General features: G+C 37.9%; 1 protein-coding gene across 1 annotated transcript; it reads left to right on the forward strand.

Annotated features, from left to right (window-relative positions):
* The first annotated feature begins 301 nt into the window (after positions 1-301).
* On the forward strand, positions 302-11,047 carry wdr41 (WD repeat domain 41). Its single transcript, XM_039681815.2, has 13 exons — positions 302-845; positions 1,822-1,937; positions 2,745-2,793; positions 4,997-5,125; positions 5,207-5,269; positions 5,418-5,529; positions 5,961-6,023; positions 6,189-6,290; positions 6,722-6,906; positions 6,985-7,106; positions 7,189-7,274; positions 8,353-8,489; positions 10,308-11,047. Exons 1-13 carry the CDS (start codon positions 798-800, stop codon positions 10,446-10,448), a joined length of 1,353 nt encoding a protein of 450 aa, XP_039537749.2. The 5' UTR covers positions 302-797; the 3' UTR covers positions 10,449-11,047.
* Positions 11,048-11,057: the final 10 nt, after the last annotated feature.

The following is an 11,057-nucleotide window of genomic DNA, read 5'->3' on the forward strand; positions in this document are numbered from 1 at the left end:
TATTTAATATAGCCTATATAAACCAGCAATAACAAACATTTAAAATACTACTACTACTACTAGGCCTACTGATAACAACAACAACAACAATAATAATGTTGTTTACATAAAATGTTTTGTTTTTGTAATAAATCACAATACCACCAGCAATACAATTCAAAATAATGATTAGCTATTATGATGATAAAAATACAATACATAATAATTTTAAGCATGATCTAAAAGAGTTTAGCTTGAGGAAAAAAATATACATAAACACAAAATCGCAGATTGCATCTAGAATCCATTGGTGTTTTTCACTTCGAAAACACTGTGGGTCACATGTGTCCCCTTGAAGCTTCCGTAGTTAGTCACATGAGTTCGCACTTCGCAGGTTGTTTATAGTCAGCAGCTGATATGTTGCTGTCATAGAGAGACATAGCTGGTCGAAAATGCTCTCAGAGTGGTAAAAAATGATTTTACATGAAAGTTTCCGAACATCGACAGTGATTTGACTCATTTACCCGGTGTAACTGAAGTGTTTTTTTGGATCGAAAGTAGAACCGGAGCAGAACTGACACATTGTAGCCTATCAGACGCGTCCTGTCAGTCATATCTCGCTACAGTGTTTCGATGTGGCACAGTTGTAAATACATTCCAATAGAGATTCAGTTGACGTGACTGATATTGTGTTTTAATAAAGAGTATCAACAGAACGCAGCGCGCGTCTCCGCCAGGCGGTTTCGCAATATGCAGATACACTGATTTGCCTTATTATTAGTTTGCATGTAAAATCAGTTGTGATTTAGAAGAGCAGCATGCTGCGATGGATTCTGGGGGGTCGAGAGGCGCAGGGGACAGTGGAGGTGAGTACAAGACAATAAACCACACATACAGTGGACATGAGTCATTCTATGAAACTGCTGTCTTTTCATCCCTCTTTAAGATTATATTACGGAATGCCATTAAGTGTTTAAGTGCAATGTACCATCCATCAATGATAGCATACTATAGAAACTATAGATATAACTATACCAGGATTGACAGTTCAGACTTGCAAGAGTCGTGCGAGATGTTTATTAAAAAACAACTTTTCCATCAAATATCCGTTTTTCCATGATTCAGTAAGCAGTAGGCCCAAACAAGCTATATATATATATATATATATATATATATATATATATGTGTGTGTTTGTGTGTGTGTGTGTGTGTCATTCTAATATGCTGATTTGCTGCTCAAGAATAATTTCTTATTATTATTAATGTTGAAAACAGTTGGTGGTCTTTTGGTGGAAACTGATTTGTTTTTTTTTCAGGCTCTTTAATAAATAAAGCATTTTTTATAAATATAACTTTTTATAATATTGATTAATTAGTTTTAAATGGTCTTTTTAAATCAATTTAAAGTGCATTTGCTAAATAAAAGTATACATTACTTATACAAGTAATGTGTGAGTAAACCCCGAAATGATATTTTAAAATGTATAACAACAGAAACCAGTTCATTTAAATTTGAATAATATTTCACAATCATACTGTTTTACTGTATTTCTTATCAAATATATGCAACCTCTGTGAAACTTTAATTTCTAACCTAACTTCTGAACAAAATGTGTTTTATTTAATAATACAGCATAGAAATGTTAGGCTGGACAAAAAGGAGTACAAAAAGGAGTTTTGTTGGCATTATTTAGCAATAAGCAGAAGATAAGAAGCAAGTTTCAACGTCCAGTTCTCTTAAAGACAGGCCGACGCAGTCCAGCGAACAGCAGTCATTTCAGCACATTCTGTGCTAGATTGAAGCAATGATTCGTTTGTCTATTATATTCTCTCCGTGGGCAGAAGAGCGCGGTGCTGTTCATTGGGGAGGAACAGCCCAAAAACTGTTTCACGGAGATGCAGGTGCTGAAAGGACACTTTGACATTGTTCGATTTCTGGTGCAGATTGATGACTTAAGGTAAGCAATCCTCTTCTTCTGCCTCTGACCAGTGATTGACAGCTAAGACCGAGTCAAAAGCAAACTCCCGGAGCGTGACAAGAGCTTAATCATCACAGCTTCAGGGAGTTTGGTGTGTGTGCACTTCAACATACACTTGATAGTGTCCATCAACTCTGGGCCTGTCTGCATTAACTGATTTAAAAAAGCCCATGTATATACAAACACACACACACACACACAGCGCAGGGTAGGTGTGTGTGTGTATGTGTTACGGCTGGCTGCTCCTGGGGATCTGGGTTCAGTAGGAGTGTTTCAGGTGAAGGCAGTGTGCAGAACGTCACTGATTGCTTTTAGAGTCCCGAGTCCTGTTTCTCTTCTCCAAGCCCTTTCATACTTCCTCTGTCTCATCCCTTTATCATAGTTTCATTCTCCTGTTCTTCCTGCAGACAATTCCTTTCTGAGCTCGAGAGGTCAAAGGTGACCTCAGCGTTTGTTAAGATACAATCAGGAGAGAACCGTTCTAGTGCATGCTTTTTATTTCAAACAGGCGGTGTTGGTTGCACTTTATTTTACAGTTCTATTTCGCAAATGTACTATATTGTAGTAGTGACACTTACTGAGTAATAACTAGGTACTAATCCTGAACCTAACCTTAACCCATGTTGTAGTTCGTTACCTTAAGTTGCTTTCATGGGTAAGTACATCAGAAGTGCAGTGCATGTACTGTAAAATAAAGTGCTACTGTGATGTTTGGTATATTTTGTGCTTTAAGGTTTGATTTATTCACTAGTTCATGCAGATAAAGTGTGTGTTTTGTGATGTCAGGTTTGCATCTGCTGGAGACGATGGTCAGGTGCTGATTTGGAATATTGAGGTGAGCAGAACTGAACTTCTTGAATATGCTAATCATTTGTTAATGATATGGTAGTCAGTCTGGTGCTGGTTGATTGTCTTTTGGCATAAGTAGTATAATAACTAATATTACTAATAATACTGACAATAATACTATTATTTAATTTTAGTACTACTAATAATAATTAGTACATTTAAATTGCTTAATCACGATTAATCACGTATATATATATACTATATTATATGTACACTCACCGGCCACTTTATTAGGTACACCTGTCCAACTGCTCGTTAACACTTAATTTCTAAGCAGCCAATCACATGGCGGCAACTCAGTGCATTTAGGCATGTAGACATGGTCAAGACAATCTCCTGCAGTTCAAACCGAGCATCAGTATGGGGAAGAAAGGTGATTTGAGTGACTTTGAACATGGCATGATTGTTGGTGCCAGAAGGGCTGGTCTGAGTATTTCAGAAACTGCTAATCTACTGGGATTTTCACGCACAACCATCTCTAGGGTTTACAGAGAATGGTCCGAAAAAGAAAAAACATCCAGTGAGCGGCAGTTCTGTGGGCGGAAATGCCTTGTTGATGCCAGAGGTCAGAGGAGAATGGCCAGACTGGTTCGAGCTGATAGAAGGGCAACAGTGACTCAAATAACCACCCGTTACAACCAAGGTGGGCAGAAGAGCATCTCTGAACGCACAGTACGTCGAACTTTGAGGCAGATGGGCTACAGTAGCAGAAGACCACAACGGGTGCCACTCCTTTCAGCTAAGAACAGGAAACTGAGGCTACAATTTGCACAAGCTCATCGAAATTGGACAATAGAAGATTGGAAAAACGTTGCCTGGTCTAATGAGTCTCGATTTCAGCTGCGACATTCGGATGGTAGGGTCAGAATTTGGCGTCTACAACATGAAAGCATGGATCCATCCTGCCTTGTATCAACGGTTCAGGCTGGTGGTGGTGGTGTCATGGTGTGGGGAATATTTTCTTGGCACTCTTTGGGCCCCTTGGTACCAATTGAGCATCGTTGCAATGCCACAGCCTACCTGAGTATTGTTGCTGACCATGTCCATCCCTTTATGACCACAATGTACCCAACTTCTGATGGCTACTTTCAGCAGAATAATGCGCCATGTCATAAAGCTGGAATCATCTCAGACTGGTTTCTTGAACATGACAATGAGTTCGCTGTACTCAAATGGCCTCCACAGTCACCAGATCTCAACCCAATAGAGCATCTTTGGGATGTGGTGGAACGGGAGATTCGCATCATGGATGTGCAGCTGACAAATCTGCGGCAACTGTGTGATGCCATCATGTCAATATGGACCAAACTCCCTGAGGAATGCTTCCAGCACCTTGTTGAATCTATGCCACGAAGAATTGAGGCAGTTCTGAAGGCAAAAGGGGGTCCAACCCGTTACTAGCATGGGGTACCTAATAAAGTGGCCGGTGAGTGTATATATGTGTGTATGTCTGTGTGTGCGTGTCTACAGTTTATACACACACAGATATATAATATATAAATAATCAACACATTCTCATCCCAAGACGTCATATACGACACTTTTGCCAAAGCGTAGACATCCAACGCACATGGTATCCTTTACCGTCAATTGAGACGCTTCGGTTATGGTAGGTTTAGGTATGGGGTAGGGTTAGGGTTCGACCACTAGGAGGCGCCTTCTGCCCCATATATATCTGCGTTTCATTTGACGCTAAAGGGTGCCATGTGCGTTGGATGTCTACGCTTTGGCAAAATCATCAAATATGACGCCTTGGGATGAGAACGGGCACAAATAATATATATGTACACAATAATATATATTATTGTACACACACATATGATGTAAACAAAAATGTATTTATGTTAGATACGATTAATCACAATTAATCGATTTGACAGCACTCATTTATATATATATATGAGTGCTGTCAAATCGATTAATTGTGACAGTAATATATTAAATGACAGCACTCATATATATATATATATATATATATATAAAACAGCACTCATATATATAAATGAGTGCTGTCAAATCGATTAATTGTGGATAATCACATCTAACTCATTTATATCTAGACAATATTTAATTTGATGAATTTAAATATTTAATCTTGCAACAGTGCAACAGTTTGAGAAGGGAGTTTTTCTGTGGAAAGTGAAAAAGAAAAAGAAACAGCAGAATTTGTTTGTGTGTGTGTGTTTCAGACTGGTGATTGTTTGTTGGAGTTGCGCGGCCATACGCAGCAGATCACTGCAATGACATCATACACCATCATCAGAGGCGGAAACACACACACAGCTCTCATTACAGCATCATCAGACCGAACACTCAGTGTATCCTTTTATACACACACGGGCTGCTGAAGTGTGTGTGTGTGTGAGTTGTGTTGATGGTTGTCCTTAATTCTACAGCAGTTATGGGATACAGATTCAGGAAACCGAGTGCAGAATATATCTGATCTCCAGTCCTCTGTGAAGGTATAGTACGTCAACCGTGTGTGTGGCCACATTCCTGTTTCAGTTTGCAGATGGTTTGGATTGTGTATGTAATCAGGTTTGTTCCTCTTTCAGTGTGTGTAGGTGGATTCTGTGTGTTTGCACACTGATTGATGTGTGTGTTTTTCAGTGTTTGCTGGTGTTGGATCGCTTGGACGTGTGGCTCTCGGGTGGAAATGAACTGTGTGTTTGGAACAGAGACTTTGAGCTGCAGTGTAAAACAGTTCATCACAGTGATGAAGGTATACACACACACAGCTAAAATGTAAAATACTACTGTGTGATCAAAGCTGAATTTTCAGCATCAGTCCTCCAGTCTTCAGTGTCACATGATCCTTCAGAAAACAATCTAATATGCTGACTTGCTGCTCAAGAAACATTTATTATTGTTGAAAAGAGCTGTTCTGCTCAATTTTGTTTTTGTTTTTAAACCACAAGAGATTCAGATTTTCAGGATTATTTGAACGGAAAGATCTTTTGAATAGAAATATGAATAGAAATAGAATATAATTCTTTTGCAGCACTATAAATGGCCTTACTGTCAGTTTTTATAAATTGAATGGATCTTTGCTGAATAAAGGTAATCATTTCTTAAAAAAAAAACTTTTGAACAGTATATGTACAGTGTATATAAATAGAATTATTTGAATCCATTTTCTGCTTCATTCTGAAGGAATCTCAGCCATGCTGGAGCTACCCAAGAACTTCATTGCAGCTGCCATGGATAAAGAGATTGGTAACTGAAAAATCATTTTTTAAGATGTTGAATACCTAAAAAAAACCTTTTTGGTTCAGTTTAAAAATGAGTAGTAATAACCTTTACATTATAGCTGTGGTTATTTTCATTGTTAAGTTTGCTTTTAGTTAAATGAATGATCTGAAGGGATTTCTGACGTTTCAGTGATTTTTAAGTTGAACCTGTCGGGCTCCGACATTGTGGTTATGGCCATGCGTCATCTCGCTGACCATCGTGACACCATCCGTTCTCTCATCAACATCAACGGTGAGACATTTCTTGGAAATCAATCCTATTTTCATTCCCCATACACACATTAAAGGGTTAGTTCACCCAAAAATATTGTTGTTCCAAACCTCTATGTGTTTATTTGTTCGGCTGAACACAAAGGAAGATATTTGGAAGAATGTTTTAATCAAACAGATCTCATTCCCCATTGACTACCATAGTATTTATTTTTTCCTACTATATGGAAGTCAATGGGGAATGAGATCTGTTTGATTAAAACATTCTTCCAAATATCTTCCTTTGTGTTCAGCAGAACAAATAAACACATAGAGGTTTGGAAGAACATGAGGGTGAGTAAATACTGACAGAATTTTTATTTTTGGGTGAACTGACGCTTTAAGATAGTTTTGTATCTACTACCAGTGTGTGTTGAGTATTGTCGTATTTAGTATGCTTATTGTTCATCTCAGACGGCTTGTTTGCGAGTGGCTCTCATATCGGTGAGCTCATCATCTGGGATTCAGTGGATTGGACGATCCAGGCTTATGAGCACATTGTGTGGGAGGAGCCAGCAGTAGACAACCAATCAGAGGTCAGACTGACTCAACAGAAACCGATCGAGAAGTCCATTCAACACATGAGCTCAGATGGAGAGGTAAAGCAGCGTTTAGAAACTCACGTTCCATTATAAATAGAGAAAATGCACGTATGCGTCATATAAATGTTGTCTCAGTTTATAGTGGCAGCTGTCGGCAGTGGTCTGTATGTTTATGATGTGCCGAGAAAGTGCGTGGTGGCGTATAGGAAGATCGCCCATGATTCTTGTGTCTTGCACACCATGCTGCAAAAGGACGGGTATGAAAGGCAATCTGACACTTTCTCCAAAACATATTTTGTGAAGCGATTGAGTAAAGCGAAGTGTTTGATGTGTGTTCAGGCAGTTGATGTCGTGCTCTGAGGACGGCAGTGTGAGGATGTGGGAGTTACAGGACCTCCCCCTTCCTGCTGAACCCGCCTCCTCAGGTGAGCTGGACACGCCCCCTTTCACAGCTCTTTCCATCCGCCTGATCTCTCACCCCTTTCCTCTTTCCATCACAACCCACATCCTTCCTTCCCTCTTTCTGACATTGATCCAGATGTTCTCATATCATCATTCATCTCGCCATCCTGTGCAGAGGATGTGTGTGTGTGTTTACATGTGGTTCAGTCCAGTTGCTGACTGAACTGAAAAAAAAAACTTTTGCTCATACTGTAATTTACTCACCCCATGTTATCCAAGATGTCCATCCATGTCCAAAAGAAATTATGGTTTTTGATGAAAACATTCCAGGATTTTCTCCATATAATGAACTTTCATGGGAACCAAATGGTTCAAGGTCCAAATGAGAGTTTCAGTACAAACTGCATACTGTTCAAAGGGCTTTAAACGATTCCAGACAATGAATATCTTCTTATCAAGTGAAATGATCGCTCATTAAAAAAAAATACAACAAAGTTTAAGTTTTATAAGATCAAATGTTCTGTGATGCACGTTCGTGACTCCTGTTTGAATTCGTTTATCAAAATGAACAAATCTTTTTTCGTGACATTTAGTTCATTCAACGAACGAAATGAATGAGTTGACTCGGGAAAAGATTCTTTCATTTTGATGAACGAGTTATACTATTGATAATTATTACTCGGGGATCCTTGATTATGATTGGCCTATTGCAGCAATTGTAATTTTGGGATAATGTCTGGATGACTGTATCCCTTGCATATATACATTAAATATACCTTTAATATTAAAATGATTTAGTTATAATGGTAACACATGAACTAACAATGAACAATACTTCTACAGCATGAATTACTTTTAGTAAATGTTTATTTCAATGTTAAATCAAAAGTTCTGAAGTTGTGAACTAACATCATGAACATGAATTAAATGAGGACAAAGTTTAATAAATGTTTTCCCTTTTTTTTTTTAACAAATATGACTGAAAAGAGAAGCTTGTATTTCTTTAAAAGTCTAAATGAATCATAGTGATTTTATATTATCATGAATTCAGTGTATTGTTCGAATGGTTTGGCCAACTGAGATGTTTGCTTTCTCTTTCAGGTTTTTTTGGCATGTTTGGCACTTTTGGCAGGTCCAGTAAGCAGTCATGCCCTCCTGTCACGAAACTCCCAGAAGTCCCTGGTCTGCGCTCGCTGCAACTGAACGGTGATCTGATTGGTCATTCTGGAGCTGTGCAGGTACAGTACACATGTGGGTCATGTGGCATGGATGATTTTTCTTTGACTAGTGGTGTCGACCTAGTTTCATGAACTATTTTTAGATGAAAGCTTTTGATTATGAGCGCAGAAACAGTGTCTTATTAGGAGTCATTGATTCTGGATGGAGCAGAGAATCGTTTTGACCTGCAGTTTAATTAAACTTTCTGACAGACTGAAGGATGTGATCTACATACGAGTCAACTTTCGCATTGATCACCTGACATGTGGTCTGTTTCACAAGCACACCCATCACATTAGCATTATTTTATGAAGTCATATCGCATGTTTCAATAAACTTTATTATTGGCTTATCTTAGTGGCATACATATAAAAAATAAACAGAGGGGTGAGCAATTGATTACTGTTCTTTTAAGGTATGTTCAATCTCTTATTACACATTCAAATCTGAGCTTGGCTGGAATTTTAACTTTATATATACATATATAGTTTACCTTTAAACCCTTTTCCTGACTATGAAAATGTTTGTTTGGCCAAGGCAGTGGTGGCTAACAGGAGCAGATTTGACTTACGGTAGCATTTTTAACCCTGAAACAGAAACGTCAGAAGAAAGAGGATGAGAGGGGTGGAGGACAGGAAAAGAGGCGAATTGAGACTTCATCTAATGACCTACACTTCTATTATTAGTTCTGTGTATAAAGTTTAAGAATGTTCTAGTTCCTGTCGCTGCTAGAGATTTGGCTCCAGCAATGCCAAGGTCACGGGTTCAACTCCCAGGGAACTTGAATACAATGTTAAAAAAAACGAGTAAATGTTTGCCTTGAATCTACTACTACGGCATCATATGAAGGCAGACACTTTCAGTTACGTAAGCTGGATTTTATGCACGTTGAGTTAATGAAAGACAATCGTTTATTTAGTGCATAATTTGATTTGTCAACAAAAAACATTTTAGTTGTCCTGAAGTGTCAAATCAAATATTCAAACGTGCCAATTCTTTCTGCTTTAGTTATACTCATAAGTTATGTGAGGCAATCTAATTACGAAATATTAATTACGACGTGATTTGTGTGGAAACTTAAAGTTTTTACAAAGGTCCAGCCGAATCATCAGTGGCAATATTGAAATCATATTGAATTCACAAATTAGTCACTAAAATATAAAATAGTGTGATGGAAATAACTTCTACAACCTGAAGAATTGTACCTTTAACACAGAATATGTCACTCAGTTTATGGCTTATATTAAAGGCAGTTAACTTATGAATAACAAAAATAGAACAAAAATGTATTTATCCACCTACTTTTTTCCAACATGGAAGCTATCTGTGAATGTATGCAAAACAGTGTTTATAACTACGACAATATATTAAAATAATATGGAAATACCACTTTGCAAGCAGCATAACAAGCTGTTTTGTAGGCTATAGCTAAAAATAACTGAAAGCGGAAGCCAGGCGGTCATCGAGATTTTGCCAAGACGTGTTCCTGGATCAACATATTTTGTTGAGCTGGAACAACTTTCCTGTGCTAAAATGTAGTCCTAACCCTATCCCTACCCATAAGTCATCCCTAACTCTGATGTAGAAGCACATAACCCTGCTTTTAAGCCTAAACTTAACAAAATTGTAAACTTGTCCCTCAAATCTGATTGGTTGATTGGAATGTTGTCTCAGGATCAACAAAGACGTTGATCAGGGAACACGTTGCACTGGACTCGGCGCGATCACGTTCATCGAAGCCAAAAACATTCATATTACAAAAGGCAAGCGTTACTCTTACGGTAAAAGTAATGTGGATACGTTACTAAGGGACTCGTTTAATGTGGCTTGTGTTCTAGATGTTCCTGAGTTTTAAGGAGAAGGGTCTGGTCACCTGCTCCACGGATCACCTGCTCATCGTGTGGAAAGATGGAGAGCTGCAGTCTCAACTCCGCAGTCTCGCCGTCTTCCAGAAACTGGAGGAAAATCAGGAACTGTGACGTAACCTGCAAACATTTCCCCCATCATCTTCAGGTCGTGTTTTAAATACTAACACCTTTCTTTGCCTTACTAACCATCTGCAAAGCCATGTCACATCAGTGTTCAGTATGATACAATGCTTACAATGTTGTGATTTTAATTCGTTGGTTTTATGAGTGGCTTTTAAATAAGTGTCTTATAGTGAACTTCTGTTGATTTGTATATATTGTGTGATTGATGCGAGTGTAATTTTAAAACTGATTTTTTAACAGTGCAATGGAAACGTCTTATTTGTTAACATTAGTTAATGCATTAGCTAATGTGAACTAACAATGAGCAAGATTATTTTTGTTACAGCATGCATTAACCTTTATTAATGTTACTTTATACAGTTGTTCATGTAGTTCACAGTGGATTAACTAATGCATACAACTTTTGATTTTAATGTATTAGTATATGTTGAAATGAACAATATATTTGTTGAAGTATTGCTCATTTTTGGTTGATTTTAAGTAATATATCTAATAATCAATGTGATTTGAATACCTCTTCAATGTATGCTTCTGTATTTCACACAAATGTGCAGTTGATTAAAGCTTGTTGTGTCCATGTAAAATCAGATCACAAAC

The sequence above is a fragment of the Pimephales promelas genome, chromosome 19 (genome assembly GCF_988280905.1).
Source record: "Pimephales promelas chromosome 19, fPimPro1.hap1.1, whole genome shotgun sequence".
Lineage (NCBI taxonomy): Eukaryota > Metazoa > Chordata > Actinopteri > Cypriniformes > Leuciscidae > Pimephales > Pimephales promelas.